Raw genomic sequence first — 21,410 nt, 5'->3', positions numbered from 1 at the left:
CTACGTGGTCAGGTTCAAACACATTTGCTAAGTTTTACAAGTTTGATACCCTGGCTGATGAGGACCTCATGTTTGCTCAATCGGCGCTGCAGAGTCGTCCGCACTCTCCCGCCCGGTCTGGAGCTTTGGTATAGAACCCATGCTCCTTTTGGAGTCCCCAGCATCCTCTAGGACGTAAGAGAAAATAGGATTTCAATACCTACCGGTAAATCCTTTTCTCCTAGTCCGTAGAGGATGCTGGGCGCCCATCCCAGTGCGGACTGTTACTTGCAGTTGTAGTATTACTGGTTGTATCTGTTTACACATGGGTTGTGTATTTGGTTATTCAGCTTGTTGCTGTTAGTTCATACGGTTATCTGGTTTCATACTACTCCAGTTGTACGGTATGTTGTGGTGTGGGCTGGTATGTTTCTCGCCCTTTGTTTAAACAAAAATCCTTTCCTCTAAATGTCAGTCTCTCCTGGGCACAGTTCCTATAACTGAGGTCTGGAGGAGGGGCATAGAGGAAGGAGCCAGTTCACACCCAGTTTAAGTATTTAAAGTGTGCCCAAGCTCCTGCGGATCCCGTCTATACCCCATGGTCCTTTTGGAGTCCCCAGCATCCTCTACGGACTAGGAGAAAAGGATTTACCGGTAGGTATTAAAATCCTATTTTCACATACGGGAAAGTGAGAATGTCAATCTACAATAAATTCTCCATTTTGTTGGCATAAAAGATCTGGTGCTCTGTGCATGAGACAAGGCTGGTTGGTGGGAACCGGTCCGTAGCATTCGGCACCAGCTGTATGTGACTGGAGCATATACTTGTCTGGTAGAACTAAATAACAGACATTAAAGGGAGCCCAGTACAGAGGATACCCAGTCATGGATTACATTCAGCTGGCTTTCCGCAGGGATAATGTGCATGATTCTACCTACAGATAGTAGTAGTGCTTAGTACCGACTCTGCAAAAACCCTTCTCTCAAGCCCATCAGACAGTGACATTAAGGACATGACAGGAGACCTAAATCAGCTGATCGCAGCAGACAGAACCTTCCAGTGTGGTAAATAAGGTAATGTGAACGTGTAGGCACTGAAATGCTGTCAAAGCATAAGAATATATAAGGATTAATGGCCACAAGCTGTCACTCTACTATGGATCACCTTCCATTGCAGATGTAAGGGTCCTAGGAGTGTTCCTGGCTACTGTCTGCATACCATCCCACTCTCACTGCTGGCTGGGGATATAGGATTGTGGTTTGAGAAGTAAGGAAATCGAAACGAAATTCTGAGGGTTTCCTCCAGAACAATGGGTTATACCAACTTTGTTGTGCGGTTACTGCAAAACTAATAGCAAGTATTCATTGTGTTAAGATACACTAGTGCAAGGGTTAGACAGTCCTTGCTACTAGTCACAAGGTTGCACCGGAGCATTCTTACAGTGGCACCTACAGGCCCAGTCCTTCTACTAGCTACACCAGGCCTGGCCAACACGCGACTCTCCAGCTGTTGCAAAACTACAAGTCCCAGCATGCCCTGCCACAGTTTTCAATTAGGGAATGCTAAAACTGTGTCAGGGCATGCTGGAACGTGTAGTTTCACAACAGCTGGAGAGCCAAAGGTTGGCCAGGCCTGAGCTACACACTACACTGCTCCTCCTCCTCCTCTCACAGGGGGACCTGTTTGATGCACTAGTATCTCTGCTCTAGTGCAGTGATGTGCAACAGGTAGCCCTACAAGGCATCACTTGGCCCCCATCCCCATCCTGCATTATTGTCAGGTGTGTTCAGATTTTCTGATGTTATTACCGATAGGGGTCTCTTTTTTTTTTTTGTAAGGGATGTGGTATGTTGGGCCGACAGTCATCACATCTAAACATAAATAATGCCGACTTGATAAAATGTGGACCTAACATGCCTGGAGGCCCAGTGGTCAATTACCTGTTCCCGGCGGCAGCGATGTCTCCAACATCTTTTTCCGGGTCCCGGCGGTCATGTATGCAGCAGTACCGGCATAGACGACTCTGCAGCATTCCCGTATTTTCGCCCTAATCCTAACCTTCGATGCATAACCCATGCCCCTCCACCTAACCCTTCAGGTGGCACCTATCCACAGTCATTCTGGGAATGTCGACGTTTCAGATAACAGCATACTGAACATATAGACAGTCTGATGATGGTGACCCACTGCACCATGTCAATATACTGTTGATCATCTGACCAGATAAGTTTTGTAAGGGCCATGAAGTGGATCAGATTGCCTACCACTAAAGTAGTGTGTTATAGCAGTTCTCACAAATATGGACATTCTCAGGAAACACTGTTTTAGGCAGGGAAATGAGTAACTCATTTAGGAAGTGTCCAAAAATTAGTTGTAACTGTCAAAAATTAAATCATCAAATGTACAATAAAGTAACAAACCAGCATTTGAAAAATTAACAGCAGGAATCAAAACCACAAAATAGGTCAACTTGCTATAAATATAAGGGGGAGTTATAGGGAGTAATAAGAGGCAATACAGGATGAGGTTATATGAAGTCATATGAGGAGATATAGGGAGAGGTTATATGGAGTAATAAGAGGAGATATAGGGAGAAGTTATATGGAGTAATATGAGGAGATATAGGGAGAGGGTATAGGGAGTAATAGGAGGAGATATAGGGAGAGGTTATAGGGAGTAATAGGAGGAGATATAGGGAGAGGTTATAGGGAGTAATAGGAGAAGATATAGGGAGAGGTTATATGGAGTAATAGGAGGAGATATAGGGAGAGGTTATATGGTGTAATAGGAGGAGATATAGGGAGAGGGTATATGGAGTAATAGGAGGAGATATAGGGAGAGGGTATATGGAGTAATAGGAGGAGATATAGGGAGAGGTTATAGGGAGTAATAGGAGGAGATATAGGGAGAGGTTATAGGGAGTAATAGGAGGAGATATAGGGAGAGGTTATATGGAGTAATAGGAGGAGATATAGGGAGAGGTTATATGGTGTAATAGGAGGAGATATAGGGAGAGGGTATATGGAGTAATAGGGAGAGGGTATATGGAGTAATAGGAGGAGATATATGGAGTAATAGGAGGAGATATATGGAGAGGGTATATGGAGTAATAGGAGGAGATATATGGAGAGGGTATATGGAGTAATAGGAGGAGATATAGGGAGAGGGTATATGGAGTAATAGGAGGAGATATAGGGAGAGGTTATAGGGAGTAATAGGAGGAGATAGGAGGAGACATAGGGAGAGGTTATAGGGAGTAATAGGAGGAGATATAGGGAGAGGTTATAGGGAGTAATAGGAGGAGATATAGGGAGAGGTTATAGGGAGTAATAAGAGGAGATATAGGGAGAGGTTATAGGGAGTAATAAGAGGAGATACAGGGAGAGTTTATACGGAGTAATAGGAGGAGATACAGGGAGAGGTTATAGGGAGTAATAGGAGGTGATATAGGGAGAGGTTATATGGAGTAATAGGAGATACAGGGAGAGGGTATATGGAGTAATAGGAGGAGATATAGGGAGAGGTTATACGGAGTAACAGGAGATACAGGGAGAGGGTATATGGAGTAATAGGAGGAGATATAGGGAGAGGTTATACGGAGTAACAGGAGATACAGGGAGAGGGTATATGGAGTAATAGGAGGAGACACAGGGAGAGAGTATATGAAGTATTAGGAGGGGATATAGGGAGAGGAAATATGGAGTAACAGGAGGTATAGGAAGAGGTTATACGGAGTAACCGGAGATATAGGGAGCGGTTATACGGAGTAATAGGAAATAAGAAGGGTTATATAGCACAGTGTAAAAAAGTGATGAAGTTTCCAAGTGCATGAGAATAAATTCACCAACAGTAAGCAAACACCAACAAGTGAAATCACCAATCACCAGAAGGATAAAGTTCCCTTTATTTTAGTTTATTAATAAGATACAGAATAGGGGAGGTAATTGTACACAGTTTTCTTGGTGGCAATACATCAGCCTCTCCTTAGAATTACAAAAAGAAAAAAAGTCTGTAACATTCTTCTTTGACTCCTACTAAAAACTGCTGAAACACAAACATGATGGGAACAATCTGGGGGGGAAACTGCTGCAACAAACACAAAGGCAGTATAACAGCAGCGTGTAATATGCCCAGTGACCGTGTATTGCCACAGCGCATCACTATAGATTGCAGCAGGTCCTTAGAGTGGACCTGTCACCAACACAACATGGAGGCATATTACAGGCTGAACAAATATCTGTAAGACTGCAGCCAATCAATTCACTGCTTTATTCCCGGGTTAAATTACCGGGTCAGGCGACCTCGGGAATTCGCCATGGGCCCTTTCACACCACACAGCAACCCGTGACGACCCGGCAATATACTGGGTCGATACCAGGTTATTTGTGCGGTGTGAAAGGGGTATAAAGAGACATAGCATTTGCGTGCGCTCTCTTGTAATCTGCACTGTCTAGTACAGTTCTCAAGCTCAGTCCTCAGCGTCCCAAACAGTTCACGGTTTCCAGATCACCCGGCAGGTGCACTGTGTATCACCAACTGTCACATTTTAAAACTCCACAGGTGACCTGGAAAACATGAACTGTGTGGGGTGCTGAGGACAGAGGGGCAGATGTATTAACCTGGAGAAGGCATAAGGAAGTGATAAACCAGTGATATGTGCAAGGTGATATTGGAGCTGATTGGCTGGTGCCATTATGTAAATTAACAGTTTGGCTGGTGCCTTTATCAAATGCACATATCACTAGTTTATCACTTCCTTATGCCTTCTCCAGGTTAATACATCAGCCCCAGAGTTTGGGAAACAGTGGTCTAGTACAAGAAGTATAACCACAGTTAGATGCATGTAGAGAGGCATAAAAGTGGAGAGAGATAAAGTACCAGCCACCCAGCTCCTGTCAATTCTCAAACACAGCCTGTATCGTGGCAGTTTGGAGCAGCTTGGCTGGTACTTTATCTCTCTCAACGGCTTAGTAAATAGACCTCAATCTGCCATATGACTCATTCTGCAAAGAAGCAGATCGCACGTCCACCAGTGCTTTCACCTTAGCAGCTGCAGGAATGAGAGCATCTACAGAAAGCGGATTGCAGTAGGTAGTTTCAATTGCTGGAGGTCTCTGGGGAATGAGGCAGAGCAGGTTTGTCAGACTTGAATAAAAAAAAGTGCCAAGGGGTGTTGGGGCCAGACGAACAACTTCACTAACTACATTCATAACCAACTTCTTTAAGTGCTTATTAGTAATGCATTGTTATCACAGAATTTAGTTTGATAGGCTTGGGATAATGATAAAATACAAAGATGCACTCTGGTTACTATTGTATTCCATGCATGCAGAGAGTGATGCAAAATTGTACCATGTCCTTGGGAAATGACAATACACCATACCTCCCAACATAACCCTCTCCAGGAGGAACAAAATGCTCTGCTCCTGGACTTCCCTCTTAATTACTTATTGCCATCACCTGTGGTGAAACACCTTTCTTATCAAACAACTAGTTCACCACAGGTGCCGGCAATCATACATTAAGAGGGAAGTCCAGTAACAGAGCATTCTGTCCCTCCTGGAGAGGGTAATGTTGGGAGGTATGATACACAAATGATCCTGCTAGAAATACAGGACTGAAAAGCACTGAAGGAAGAAAATAAATCTAAGTATTTTGTCAAATGTGCATGAACACATCTACAAGCCAATACATTAAAGCCATCCGAAGGTAGAAGACAAATAGGTGTCCACTCTGTGTGCTTTCCCAATATTTAGTAGAATGTGGCATATCAATTTACAAGGATGTTGTGATCACACTTTAATAGCGGTGGTGTTTTATTAAAGAAGATTCTTTGAAGGCTATGTGCTTCTTCATCTTCCCATCCTGCTGCGGCATGCCAGGCTATAAAGTCAGAGTGACCGGCAAGTAGTCCTTCAAATCTACTATTCAGAGCAGTGGAATAAAGTACAACATGGATACGTGCCGGGTAAATTACAAAAAGAACGACAACAAAAAAGGAATACAACTGACATGCTAGGTTTTGCTCTTTGAGCTCGTTGCTCTTTATCAGTAGAACTTTGGTCACTGTTGTAGATGTGGGGATGTGACTTTTGCAGTTTGTGAGTAATGGATTTCAGATTATAACCTACTTTAAAAAAACAAAAAACCTTCCAGCAGTCAATTTTATGCTCACGATTTAATAGTGAAAATCTGAAAGGAAAAGAACAGCGGTGGACCGACCTGGACGTCTTTGGGAAATCTCTGGTTTAGAGAACCTCTGTATTCATCATGCCTTAGTTAAAACTAAAACATGATATTTTGGGAGTAGTTTTTCAGTAACAGTCTTTAGTATTAAACACAATTCAAATTATCTTTTACCGATTGCGTTATTAACTTCAGCCTTATTGGTTTCAGTTCTAAGCGGTTTGTCAAACTCTTTACAAAGCCAGAATTACGATTATTCCAAATCATGTTTGTGTTTCTCAATTCATAGAATCTTCTAATTCCCAACCCCACCCGTAGGCAATAAAGGCACCGATTTAAAGTGAATAATTCAGTCTAAATTTCTGCAGAAAAAAAAATCTCACAGTACATAGGTTTGATAGACTGTTAAATATATATATATGAAAATTAATGCAAATTGACTCGAAAAAACAAAAACTGTACATAATTCCATTAGGTTAGAAACAAATTGTAAATTACACATCTGTAATATGAAGAAATTGCTTAAATACTCAGATGGTTACATAGGGGCCAAATAACCAGCATACACTGGATGTCGTATATTACAATAGTTGGTGTTAATCTAGTTTTCTTCCATGAAAGTTACACTTTTCCACTCAACATTGAATTAAACCCTGTATTTTTCTATCATTAGACCAGAAACTACTGATAGAAATAGACTTTGTGTCTCATTTAATCCAATTAAAATATATATATATTTTTTTTAAATTCAGGCTTCTTTTAAAGAAGATCATGGAAATAGAAGCTGTCATGGCAGTATGTTTAGCAGGCATTATAAATATCTGAAGGGAGATGCCAGTCATTTTAGATTCACAGATTCAAAATGGCTTCTTTCTCTCAGTCTCAGCTTCCAGCCAAGAAATATACTCAAGTGTAATTCCAACACACACACAAACATTAAATGACACATTTGTCGGTCTAATGGATTTCATGAGGTGTATAAAGCCTATTTCTATAAAACTGGTCAACGACGACAATACTGACAGATTACACGCCTGGGCGGGCACAGCGTCTGTGACAACGAAAATGAACACCCTGCGTATAAATCTCTCCCTCTTCCCAAAAGATAACTGCAGAGCCATTGGTTTTTCGCTACCGCCCCTCCTGACGCTTAGTCTAGTAAGGAGGGCTCTGCAGGTCGGATTATGGTGGGCCGGTTTGGGGCGGCGGGAGGTCTCCGGCTGCAAAAAGGAAGAGAGGGCAAGAGAAAGAGCTGTTTTAAGAAAGGCACAGAGATGGAGATAGTTATGTGGGGTATCCATACAATAAAAACCCCACAGAGGCATCATCATTCGTTCTGCAAGTCCTAAAATAGATTATTTATTACTCTCACAGAATGTGTAGCGTTTGCTATTAGGAATAATTGGCATTAACATTATCCAGAATTTTATACAATATCTGAACGTTATATATGATGTTATTTTGTCAGAAAGACCGGCCTTAAATAGAACTTAAAGCTGCATATCTCTTTAGATGCATAATTTAGACAATTCAGTGTGTACTGGTTATTGACAATATTATAAAAGAGCTGAACATATGGATCCTCACAGTACACTCATTGCCTACAAATAGTGGGGGCAGACATTTTGTGGGCTGACTGAATATTCAGCCCATCGTCTGACTAGGAACAATGAGCTCACAGGATTCCTCATGCCTCTGCAATGCCAATAGTGCCTAGTGAATGACCTAGTGTCTCATGACTATTGGTTAAGCTCATAAAATGGAAGCCTCCATTTTCCATAGTAACGGCACTAGAATGTTCCTCCAGATAAGCAAGCCTGGTCCTTGCTTGGGGTAGCTGGCTTAGTCTACGCAAGGCATTACTAACAGATCAAGGATTCAAGAGGTCAAACTTTGTTATTAAAAAAACCCAGAAAACCCCCACAAAAAGGTAGAATCTAAAACCATAAAATACAGTGCAAAATTATGAAAATAGGATTTTAATTACCTACCAGTAAATCCTTTTCTCGTAGTCCGTAGAGGATGCTGGGGTCCAATTTAGTACCATGGGGTATAGACGGGTTCTTTGGGAGCTACTGGCACTTTAAGAGTTTAATAGTGTGGGCTGGCTCCTCCCTCTATGCCCCTCCTACCAGACTCCGTCTAGAAACTGTGCCCGAGGAGACGGACATACTTCAGAGAGAAGGAAACACACAGATAGTCGTGAGATTCACACCAGCTCACACATAACAAAAAGGAAATCAAAGCTAACCAACTGTCACGATCCGGGTATCTGGACGCCATTTCTTACCCATCAGATGCCTCCTAAGGCTGGCTCAGCGCTCCAGGACCGGATCCCATCTGTTATCCTAATGTTCACATTCCTGCATCCTCTCCTGTCTCTCTGAGACGCTGTCACAGTAACGCCTTATTACATCTGGCATGGCGTCTTCCGCGGCCTCCGCCGCCGTCCCTGAGCTTCTGCATGCAGAGTGTCAGAGTGGCGATTACGTCAGCCGCGGCCTCCGCTGTGTCCGCGTGGTTGGATGTGCACTTGTCAGCCTGGCGTCTCCTGTCTCCAGTGGCCGGCGCCGCCATTACTGTTTTCATTACCACATGGATTACAAACCAAACTTCCCTCCAAGTGTCTGCATGGGCGCAGCCATCTTGGATTCTGTCAGCTGATCATTTCCTCCAATCTGTTGTCAGTATTGTTAATCTGCATAATTGCCTAGCCAATCCCTTCCTTGCTGCAGGTATAAATACACTGTGCCTGAGCAAGGAAGGCGTCAGTGCTTTGGTTGTCAAACCTAGTTCCTGTTTGTCTCTCTCCTGTGATTGTCTTCCAGGTTCCAGCTCCTGTCTCAAGACTTCCACCATAGAGACCCGCACCAGCATTCCACCTGCGGTGTAGCCTGACTCTCCAATCCATTGTGGATTCATCTGTTTCCAGCTACAACATTACCTGCTTCCAGCTCAGCTTCCAGCAGAGTACAGCTTCCCTTAAAGGGCCGGTGTCCTTTCTACACTTTACCACTCTCCACCGGTATTATTATTTCTCCGCTCTCAAGTTCTACATTTCAGTTCATATTTCATCGCTCCCAAGTTCATTTATTATTTAACTGGTTCCAGCCAGTATCCACTCCGTGCTAACAACAGTCTGGTTCCAGCCAGTATCCACAGCAGCTGTTTTATCTTCAGCAACCCAGCTTTTCCTGGAACACCAGCTGGCACAATCCTGGGTTATCTCCATTGCTACAGTCGGGCCTGGTAAGGACTTTCCATCTAGAAGATCATAAGAACTATCTCACACTACCAGTGCCCTGTGGCTCCTGCCATCCTGTAGTACCCAGGAACTGTATTTATTCTTTGCTGACTTTTACGTTTTCTTTTACTGCTGCTGTGTTGCGGAGTTGTCATAATAAACATCATTGACTTTTATCCAAGTTGTCGTGGTCACGCCTTCGGGCAGTTATTATTCATGTTACTTACATGTCCAGGGGTCTGATACAACCTCCCAGGTTCCGGTACATCTCAGCCCCTACAACTGAGGCTGCCTCCCGTCAGCTCAGGCCCTCAGTTGTGACAGTAAGCACTGACCTAATGTATCCAGCCGGAGACCAGGATCAAGCGGCCAGGCCGATGCAAGAACTGGCAGCCCGACTAGAACATCAGGAGGCTGCACAGGGCCACATCATCCGCTGTCTCCAGGATCTCTCTACTCGGCTGGATGGGATTCAGACAACTCTCCGTGGATCAGGCGCGTCTGGTGCGTCAACCACAGTGACTCCAGCTATAACCCCACCCACCTTACCCATTTCTGCTCCACGTCTTCATCTTCCAACGCCAGCAAAATTTGACGGATCTCCAAGATTCTGCAGGGGATTTCTCAACCAGTGTGAGATTCAGTTTGAGCTACAACCTGGCAATTTTCCCAGTGACCGTACAAAAATTGCCTACATTATTTCTCTTCTCAGTGGCTCAGCCCTTGATTGGGCATCACCGTTATGGGAGAGGTCCGACACCCTGCTATCTTCCTACACTGCCTTCGTGTCAACATTCAGGCGCATCTTCGATGAGCCAGGCCGGGTAACCTCAGCTTCATCCGAGATTCTCCGTTTACGCCAGGGGTCACGTACTGTAGGACAATATCTGATACAGTTCCAGATCCTGGCATCCGAACTGGCATGGAACGACGAGGCCCTGTATGCTGCATTCTGGCATGGCTTATCTGAGCGTATTAAAGATGAGTTAGCTACCAGAGACTTACCTTCTAAGTTAGATGAGCTAATCTCACTCTGCACGAAAGTTGATTTACGTTTCAGAGAGAGAGCAACTGAGCGTGGAAGATCATCTGCTCCAAAATCTTCTGCTCCTCCTCCTCGTCAACTGTCACCATCTAAAGATGAGCCCATGCAACTTGGCCGTTCCCGTTTAACTCCTGCTGAGCGCCGAAGACGTCTCTCCGAGTTTCTCTGTCTCTATTGTGCAGCTCCGTCTCACACCATTAATGCCTGTCCCAAACGTCCGGGAAACTCCAAATCCTAGCTCGCCAAGGAGAGGGCCGGCTAGGAGTAATGATCTCCTCTCCATCTCCTCAAGATTGTAATCTCCCAGTCTCGCTTCAAGTTGCTCAACGTTATCGGAACGTCATTGCCCTCCTTGATTCCGGAGCAGCTGGGAACTTTATTACCGAAGCCTATGTTAAACGGTGGTCCCTACCCACCGAGAGACTTCCTTCGTCCATTTCTTTAACTGCCGTGGATGGCAGCAAAATTTTTGATGCAGTCATTTCTTTAAGGACTCTACCAGTTCGTCTGAGAGTGGGAGTTCTTCATTCCGAACTTATTTCTTTTTTAGTGATTCCAAGAGCCACACATCCTGTGGTCCTGGGCCTTCCATGGCTCCGTCTTCACAATCCTACAATTGATTGGACGACTACGCAAATCCTGGCATGGGGTTCCTCCTGTGCTGAGACATGTTTGTTTAAAGTATTGCCTGTCTGTTCTTCCTCCCCCAGGTCGTCTGATGTTCCACCTCCTCCATATCAAGATTTCACGGATGTGTTCAGTAAAGCTTCTGCTGATATCCTTCCTCCTCATAGAGAATGGGACTGTCCGATTGATCTCGTTCCAGGGAAGGTTCCACCTCGAGGCCGAACTTATCCGTTGTCTCTGCCTGAGACGCATTCTATGGAGGAATATATTAAAGAGAACCTAGCAAAGGGGTTCATTCGACCTTCTTCTTCTCCAGCCGGCGCAGGCTTCTTTTTTGTAAAAAAGAAAGATGGTGGTCTACGGCCGTGCATCGACTACAGAGGTTTGAACGACATTACCATCAAGAACCGTTATCCTTTACCCCTGATTACTGAGCTCTTTGACAGAGTTAGCGGAGCTACCATCTTTACAAAGCTGGACTTGCGAGGTGCATACAATCTCATCCGGATCCGTGAGGGTGACGAGTGGAAGACCGCCTTTAACACCCGTGACGGACATTATGAGTACCTCGTCATGCCCTTCGGATTGAGCAATGCTCCAGCTGTCTTCCAGCATTTTGTCAATGAGATCTTCAGAGACATTCTATACCGTCATGTCGTGGTCTATCTAGACGATATCCTCATTTTTGCCAACGATTTAGAGGAACATCATTTTTGGGTTAAAGAGGTTCTGTCCCGTCTCCGTGTCAATCATCTCTATTGCAAATTAGAAAAATGCGTCTTTGAAGTCAAGTCCATTCCGTTTCTAGGGTACATTGTGTCCGGTTCCGGACTAGAGATGGATCCTGAGAAACTACAAGCAATCCAAAATTGGCCGGTACCCTTAACCCTCAAAGGGGTCCAGAGGTTCTTAGGGTTCGCCAACTATTACCGAAAGTTTATACGAGACTTTTCCACCATTGTGGCGCCTATTACTGCTTTCACTAAGAAGGGTGCTAACCCGTCCAAGTGGTCTGAAGAAGCCATGCAAGCATTTCATCTTTTAAAACAAAGGTTAATCTCTGCGCCTGTTCTGAAACAGCCTGACATCGACTCTCCTTTCATCTTAGAGGTGGATGCCTCCTCCGTTGGAGTAGGAGCGGTGTTATCTCAGAGGGCTAAAGATGGCCATTTACACCCTTGCAGTTTCTTCTCCCGGAAGTTCTCCCCAGCTGAGCGCAACTATGCCATTGGCGACCAGGAGTTGCTAGCCATCAAGCTCGCTCTAGAAGAGTGGAGGTATCTGTTGGAGGGAGCTTCTCATTCAATCACCATACTTACAGACCACAAGAACCTTTTATACCTGAAGGGCGCACAATGTCTCAACCCTCGTCAGGCCAGATGGGCACTTTTCTTTTCCAGGTTCGACTTTAAACTCCAGTTCTGTCCGGGCTCTCAGAATCGCAAGGCCGATGCCCTTTCCCGCTCATGGGAGCAAGAAAATGAGTCAGAGTCTTCAGACAAGCATCCTATTATAAATCCGTTGGCATTCTCCACGGTAGGGATGGACTCTACGCCCCCATCAGGGAAAAGTTTTGTGAAGCCGATGCTAAGGAAGAAGCTCATGCATTGGGCCCATGCTTCCCGTTTTGCCGGACATACAGGTATCCAAAAAACCCTGGAGTTTATCTCTAGGTCCTATTGGTGGCCAACTCTGAAAAAGGACGTCTTGGAGTTTATTGCATCTTGCCCAAAGTGTGCCCAACATAAAGTATCCCGCCAGTCGCCTGCGGGGCAACTGGTTCCACTATCCGTTCCCCGTCGACCATGGACCCACTTGTCGATGGATTTCATTACAGACTTACCCATGTGCAACAAGTTCAATACCATCTGGGTGGTAGTTGACCGGTTCACCAAGATGGCACACTTCATTCCTCTCACCGGTCTTCCGTCAGCTTCCAAGTTGGCTCAAGTATTCATACAAGAGATCTTCCGACTCCACGGTCTTCCTGAAGAAATTATCTCAGATCGAGGAGTTCAATTCACAGCCAAATTCTGGCGAAGTTTATGTCAAGTCCTCCAAGTCAAGCTAAAGTTTTCCACGGCTTACCATCCTCAGACCAATGGTCAAACCGAGAGGGTGAATCAGGACTTGGAGGCCTTCCTCCGCATCTATGTGTCCTCCTCTCAAGATGACTGGGTTCAATTACTTCCCTGGGCCGAGTTCTGTCATAACAACCAGTATCATTCTTTATCTGCTTCAACACCATTCTTCACTAACTTTGGATTCCACCCTAAAGTTCCTGAGTTCCAACCGCTTCCAGCAACTTCTGTTCCCGCAGTGGATATCACCTTGCATCAGTTTGCCAATATCTGGAAGAGCGTACGATCAGCTCTGCTCAAGGCATCGTTCAGGTACAAGAAGTTTGCGGATAAGAAGCGTCGAGCAGTTCCTGCTCTCAAGGTGGGTGATCGGATATGGTTATCCACGAAGAATTTGAGGTTAAGAGTTCCCAGTATGAAGTTTGCACCTCGCTATATCGGTCCTTTCAAGATTGAACAAGTCATCAATCCTGTTGCTTACAGACTCCAGTTGCCTCCCCTCTTAAAAATACCCAGGACATTCCATGTTTCCCTGTTGAAACCGCTGATCTTGAATCGGTTTCATTCCTCACTTCCTCCAACTCCGAAAGTCCAAACTCAACGAGGCGTTGAGTATGAAGTGGCCAAGATCCTGGACTCACGTCACCGTTACGGTCAACTACAATATCTTATTGACTGGAAGGGTTACGGCCCTGAGGAACGTTCATGGACCAATGCTTCTGATGTCCATGCTCCTGCCTTGGTCCGGAGATTCCATTCCAAGTTTCCTCAAAAGCCAAAGAAGTGTCCTGGGGCCACTCCTAAAGGGGGGGGTGCTGTCACGATCCGGGTATCTGGACGCCATTTCTTACCCATCAGATGCCTCCTAAGGCTGGCTCAGCGCTCCAGGACCGGATCCCATCTGTTATCCTAATGTTCACATTCCTGCATCCTCTCCTGTCTCTCTGAGACGCTGTCACAGTAACGCCTTATTACATCTGGCATGGCGTCTTCCGCGGCCTCCGCCGCCGTCCCTGAGCTTCTGCATGCAGAGTGTCAGAGTGGCGATTACGTCAGCCGCGGCCTCCGCTGTGTCCGCGTGGTTGGATGTGCACTTGTCAGCCTGGCGTCTCCTGTCTCCAGTGGCCGGCGCCGCCATTACTGTTTTCATTACCACATGGATTACAAACCAAACTTCCCTCCAAGTGTCTGCATGGGCGCAGCCATCTTGGATTCGGTCAGCTGATCATTTCCTCCAATCTGTTGTCAGTATTGTTAATCTGCATAATTGCCTAGCCAATCCCTTCCTTGCTGCAGGTATAAATACACTGTGCCTGAGCAAGGAAGGCGTCAGTGCTTTGGTTGTCAAACCTAGTTCCTGTTTGTCTCTCTCCTGTGATTGTCTTCCAGGTTCCAGCTCCTGTCTCAAGACTTCCACCATAGAGACCCGCACCAGCATTCCACCTGCGGTGTAGCCTGACTCTCCAATCCATTGTGGATTCATCTGTTTCCAGCTACAACATTACCTGCTTCCAGCTCAGCTTCCAGCAGAGTACAGCTTCCCTTAAAGGGCCGGTGTCCTTTCTACACTTTACCACTCTCCACCGGTATTATTATTTCTCCGCTCTCAAGTTCTACATTTCAGTTCATATTTCATCGCTCCCAAGTTCATTTATTATTTAACTGGTTCCAGCCAGTATCCACTCCGTGCTAACAACAGTCTGGTTCCAGCCAGTATCCACAGCAGCTGTTTTATCTTCAGCAACCCAGCTTTTCCTGGAACACCAGCTGGCACAATCCTGGGTTATCTCCATTGCTACAGTCGGGCCTGGTAAGGACTTTCCATCTAGAAGATCATAAGAACTATCTCACACTACCAGTGCCCTGTGGCTCCTGCCATCCTGTAGTACCCAGGAACTGTATTTATTCTTTGCTGACTTTTACGTTTTCTTTTACTGCTGCTGTGTTGCGGAGTTGTCATAATAAACATCATTGACTTTTATCCAAGTTGTCGTGGTCACGCCTTCGGGCAGTTATTATTTATGTTACTTACATGTCCAGGGGTCTGATACAACCTCCCAGGTTCCGGTACATCTCAGCCCCTACAACTGAGGCTGCCTCCCGTCAGCTCAGGCCCTCAGTTGTGACACCAACTTGGAACTATTCAGCAATGGCTGAACCAACAAACTGAACCAAGTAACAATTCAGAAATACGAAGCACTGGGCGGGTGCCCAGCATCCTCTATGGACTACGAGAATAGGATTTATTGGTAGGCAATTAAAATCCTATTTTCTTTTATATCCTAGAGGATGCTGGGGTCCAATTTAGTACCATGGGGATGTACCAAAGCTCCCAGTATGGGAGGGAGAGTGCTGAGGTACCTGCAGAACTGATTGGCCTCTGAGGACCTAAAGTTTGGTCAAAGTATCGAACTTGTATAACTTAGCAAACGTGTTCAACTCTGACCAAGTAGCCGCTCGGCAAAGCTGAATAGCCGAGACACCCCGGGCAGCCGCCCAGGAAGAACCCACTTTACGGGTAGAGTGGGCCTGAACAGATCTTGGACATGCCAAACCTGCCGTAGAATAAGCATGCTGGATAGTAAGCCTGATCCAGCGAGAAATCGTCTGCTTAGAAGCAAGACACCCAATCTTGTTGGGATCATAAAGGACAAACAGCGCGACCGACTTCTTGTGACGAGTAGTCCTCTTCACATATCTCTTCAAAGCTCTTACGACATCCAAGGACTTTGAGGTAATAGAGGTGTTAGTAGCCACTGGCACCACAATAGGTTGGTTGATATGAAAAGCAGACACAACCTTTGGAAGAAATTGCTGAGTTTAGCTCTATCTTCATGGAAAATCAAATAGGGGCTCTTGTGCGACAATGCCCCTAATTCAGACACACGTCTCGCAGATGCCAATGCCAACAGTGTGACTGCCTTCCAAGTAGGAAACTTCACGTCCACCTCCTGTAAAGGTTCGAACCAATCCGATTGTAGGAACTGCAGCACCACATTACGATCCCAAGGTGCCGTAGGAGGCACAAAAGGTGGTTGGATGTGCAGAACTCCTTTCAAGAAGATCTGAACCTCATGGAGAGCAGCCAATTGTTTCTGAAAGAAAATAGACAAGGCCGAAATCTGGACCTTGATGGAGCCCAAGCGTAGGCCAACATCCACAACAGCTTGCAGAAAGATGGGAAAACGTCCAAGTTGAAACTCCACAGTAGGAAACTTCATGGATTCACACCAAGACACATACTTTTTCCAAATCCGATGGTAATGCTTAGACGTTACCCTCTTCCTAGCTTGGATCAGAGTAGGAATGACCTTGTTCGGAATGCCCTTCCGAGCAAAGATCTGGTGTTCTACCTCCATGCCGTCAAACGTAGCCACGGTAAGTCTTGATAGGCGAACGGCTCCTGTAGTAGAAGGTCCTTGCGACGAGGAAGAGGCCTCGGATCCTCCAGCAGTAATGCCAGAAGATCCGCATACCAAGCCCTTCTTGGCCAGTCCGGAGCAATGAGGATCGCCAGAACACTTGTTCTTTTTAGTAGTTTGAGAATCCTTGTGATAATGCTGATTTGATTACCTTATAACCTTCACAATAATGGGTAAGAGACACAGTACGCAATTGGCGTATGGGGTACCGTAAGGTTACACACCTAGCGTAGCATACGCTCGGCCGTGATCGAGACGCACATGCGGCACGCTCGCTCACAGCTTAATGCGTGGTTTCGAGCACGCTATAGGCGAGCGACTACCGTAATGCTACGCTACCAGCGTAGCGGACGCTCGAGACCACGAGGAGATCACGAGCGGCGCAGACGCTCACAAGATGACAATCAGTAAACCTTGAATGTAACACACAGAAAGGATACTCTTATACTGTAAACCTTGTACTGAAACACTGTAGCGATATAACGCTGCTTAACCTGATTAACACTAAAGCTGTTTGAGCGATCGAGACGCTCCTATTACCCACTGCAATGTAATGAACACACGATACCGTGCTAAGGATCCAACACCTTTACTAACAAGCTTTTAAGTTATATCGAAAAAGGTAAACAGTTCACAAGTCATACACTACAGACTAACATATAATTCTAACAGATTATCTAGACAGAAATATACAATAACGTTACAATCTTATACTATAACAGAGAGAAAGGGAATGGCCAATACACACAGAGAATAGGTTGGTTTGCAGAGAATTACTTACACACACTGGGAATGATCGCTGCGCAGCCTGGTACCAGCTCCGAGTTAGTCAATATGAAAACCGTTTGTGGAGTGAGAGCGAGCTGCCCAGGCTGGCTGATCTTATATACACTGAGTACAGTATACTACAAAGGGACCTATAATCTCATTGTTCATTGGACACAGGAATGTCTCCTCGCATCATAACAAAAGGTCATAGGTTAGTTTAAACAGGTGGGCTGTGACTATATCAAACTGCTCAAGTGGGAGGGAATCTGAAGATTCCCGCCGCATGGGTAATGAATCGCAAATATATGAAATGTCCAGAATCTACTAATGGCCATAACTATACGCAGGAGCGATTAATCTTTACCTAATCAACACCGGATTGTTGCTATTAAAATGTTCTTTAGTTAGGTACCAGACACAGCTGTTCAAACCCTGTCTGACCCTTCGTACCATACCAAGAGGAATTCCTCTGTCCAGCGACCATTTACATTAACCAAACTTACAGTCATTATTAAGTCATTATTAAGATTATTATTATCTATAAAACATGCTATTTGGTTCTATTATTAAACGATTGAGTCGCCCGCTAGACGCACACAAACTCTACCGTAAATGCACATACCACGCGCTCGAGCGCATGGCCGAGGCGCCATCACGCGGCTGCGTATATCCGCACGCACGGGAGAGAATGTGCACGTGCAGCAGGCACGCGCATGAGGTGAATATATGGCAACGTGTAGCATGATATTTTTCTGACTTTGACACTTGGGATGAGTTCAAGTGGAGGGAACACATACACTGACTGGAACACCCACGGAGTTACCAGGGCGTCCCCCGCCACTGCTTGTGGGTCTCGTGAACTGGAACAGTACCTCCAAAACTTCTTGTTGAGGCGAGAGGCCATCAAGTCTATCTGAGGTACACCCCATCGGCTTGCGAATACCTCAGGGTGGAGGCCCCATTCTCCTGGATGGAGATAGTGTCTGCTGAGGAAGTCTGCTTCCCAGTTGTCCACTACCGGAATGAAGATTGCCGCCAGCGCCAGCCTTTCTGACTAGAGGAATATTCTTGTTACCTCTGACATCGCAGCTCTGCTCTTCATTCTGCCCTGCCTGTTTATGTAGGACACCGCTGTGACGTTGTCCGACTGTACCTGAATGGCTCGATCTTGTAGAAGATGAGCCGCTTGTAGAAGGCTGTTGTATATGGCCCTTAGTTCCAGAATGTTTATTGGAAGGACAGATTCCTGACTTGACCACTTTCCATGGAAGTTTACCCCCCTGGGTGACTGGCTCCCCAACCTCTGAGACTTCATCCGTGGTCAGAAGAATCCTGTTCTGGAACCCGAACCTGCGGCCCTCGAGTAGGTGAGAAGTTTGCAGCCACCAGGGGAGCGCAATTCTTGCTTTCGGCAACAGGCGTATCTGCTGGTGCATGTGAAGATGTGATCCCGACCACTTGTCCAGGAGATCCAGCTGGGAGAACCTTGCATGGAATCTTCCGTACTGGTAGCCTCCTACGAGGCTCTACATCTTTCCCAAAAGGCGAATGCACTGATGAACCGATACCCGGGCTGGCTTCAAAACATCCCGGACCATTGATTGGATCACAAACGCTTTCTCCAGTGGTAGAACCACCCTCTGCACTTCCGTGTCGAGTATCATCCCCAGGAAGGACAGACTCTGCGTCGGTTCCAAATGTGACTTTGGCAGGTTCAGGATCCACCCATGATCCTGGAGCAGTTGAAGTGAGAGTGCAATACTCTGCAACAGCTTCTCTTTGGAAGATGCCTTTATCAGCAGATCGTCCAGATAATAAGAATTTACTTACCGATAATTCTATTTCTCGGAGTCCGTAGTGGATGCTGGGGTTCCTGAAAGGACCATGGGGAATAGCGGCTCCGCAGGAGACAGGGCACAAAAGTAAAGCTTTTACAGGTCAGGTGGTGTGTACTGGCTCCTCCCCCTATGACCCTCCTCCAGACTCCAGTTAGGTACTGTGCCCGGACGAGCGTACACAATAAGGGAGGATTTTGAATCCCGGGTAAGACTCATACCAGCCACACCAATCACACCGTACAACTTGTGATCTAAACCCAGTTAACAGTATGATAACAGAGGAGCCTCTTAAAGATGGCTTCCTAAACAATAACCCGAATTAGTTAACAATAACTATGTACAAGTATTGCAGATAATCCGCACTTGGGATGGGCGCCCAGCATCCACTACGGACTCCGAGAAATAGAATTATCGGTAAGTAAATTCTTATTTTCTCTATCGTCCTAAGTGGATGCTGGGGTTCCTGAAAGGACCATGGGGATTATACCAAAGCTCCCAAACGGGCGGGAGAGTGCGGATGACTCTGCAGCACCGAATGAGAGAACTCCAGGTCCTCCTTTGCCAGGGTATCAAATTTGTAAAAATTTACAAACGTGTTCTCCCCTGACCACGTAGCTGCTCGGCAGAGTAGTAATGCCGAGACCCCTCGGGCAGCCGCCCAAGATGAGCCCACCTTCCTTGCGGAATGGGCCTTAACAGATTTAGGCTGTGGCAGGCCTGCCACAGAATGTACAAGTTGAATTTTGTTACAAATCCAACGAGCAATCGACTGCTTAGAAGCAGGTGCACCCAACTTGTTGGGTGCATACAGTATAAACAGCGAGTCAGATTTTCTGACTCCAGCCGTCCTTTAAATGTATATTTTTAAGGCTCTGACAACGTCCAACAACTTGGAGTCCTTCAAGTCGTCTGTAGCCGCAGGCACTACAATAGGCTGGTTGAGGTGAAACGCTGATACCACCTTAGGGAGAAAATGCGGACGCGTCCGCAGCTCTGCCCTATGTCGAATGGAAAATTAAATAAGGGCTTTTATAAAACAAAGCCGCCAGTTCAGATACTCTCCCGGCCGAAGCCAGGGCCAGTAACATAGTCACTTTCCATGTGAGATATTTCAAATCCACCTTCTTTAGTGGTTCAAACCAATTTGATTTGAGGAAATCTAAAACTACATTTAGATCCCACGGTGCCACCTTAGGCACCACAGGAGGCTGTATATGCAGTACTCCTTTGATAAAAATCTGGACCTCAGGGACTGAGGCCAATTCTTTTTGGAAGAATATTGATAGGGCCGAAATTTGAACCTTAATAGATCCCAATTTGAGACCCATAGACAATCCTGATTGCAGGAAATGTAGGAAAACGACCCAGTTGAAATTCCTCCATCGGAGCACTCCGCTGCTCGCACCACGCAACATATTTTCGCCAAATACGGCGATAATGCTTCGCGGTGACTTCCTTCCTTGCCTTTATCAAGGAAGGAATGACTTCTTCTGGAATGCCTTTTCCTTTTGGGATCTGGCATTCAAAACGCCATGCCGTCAAACGCAGCCGCGGTAAGTCTTGAAAAAGACAAGTACCCTGCTGAAGCAGGTCCCTTCTCAGTAGTAGAGGCCACGGAGCGTCCGTGACCATCTCTTGAAGTTCCGGGTACCAAGTCCTTCTTGGCCAATCCGGAGCCACTAGTCTTACTCCACTTTGCCGTATAATCCTCAATACCTTTGGTATGAGAGGCAGAGGAGGAAACACATATACCGACTGGTACACCCAAGATGTTACCAGCGCGTCCACAGCTATTGCCTGCGGATCTCTTGACCTGGAGCAATACCTGTCCAGTGTTTTGTTGAGGCGAGACGCCATCATGTCCACCATTGGTTTTACCCAACGGTTTAATAGCATGTGGAAAACTTCTGGATGAAGTCTCCACTCTCCCGGGTGAAGGTCGTGTCTGCTGAGGAAGTCTGCTTCCCAGTTGTCCACGCCCGGGATGAATACTGCTGACAGTGCTATCACGTGATTCTCCGCCCAGCGAAGGATCCTGGCAGCTTCTGCCATTGCCCTCCTGCTTCTTGTGCCGCCCTGTCTGTTTACATGGGCGACTGCCGTGATGTTGTCCGACTGGATCAACACCGGTCTTCCTTGAAGCAGAGGTTCCGCCTGGCTTAGAGCATTGTAGATTGCTCTTAGTTCCAGAATGCTTATGTGAAGAGACTTTTTCAGGC

General features: G+C 46.0%; 1 protein-coding gene across 5 annotated transcripts in view; it reads right to left on the bottom strand.

The window, feature by feature from the left end:
• Positions 1–21,410, bottom strand: part of DNM2 (dynamin 2) — a 184,674-nt gene that overhangs the window by 34,329 nt on the left and 128,935 nt on the right. For 4 of the 5 annotated variants that reach the window (XM_063931416.1, XM_063931417.1, XM_063931418.1 and 1 more), the window contains one exon: positions 3,854–7,386. The exons of the other annotated variant lie outside the window; for it this stretch is intronic. In XM_063931416.1, coding sequence (XP_063787486.1) covers positions 7,317–7,386 — 70 coding nt within the window. In that variant the 3' untranslated portion in view covers positions 3,854–7,316. Of the gene's footprint in view, positions 1–3,853; positions 7,387–21,410 lie in introns of those variants that run through there. 5 annotated transcript variants of the gene reach the window in all.

The sequence above is a fragment of the Pseudophryne corroboree genome, chromosome 6 (assembly GCF_028390025.1).
Source record: "Pseudophryne corroboree isolate aPseCor3 chromosome 6, aPseCor3.hap2, whole genome shotgun sequence".
In the NCBI taxonomy this organism is placed as follows: domain Eukaryota; kingdom Metazoa; phylum Chordata; class Amphibia; order Anura; family Myobatrachidae; genus Pseudophryne; species Pseudophryne corroboree.
This window is presented reverse-complemented; position numbering and strand designations above follow the sequence as displayed.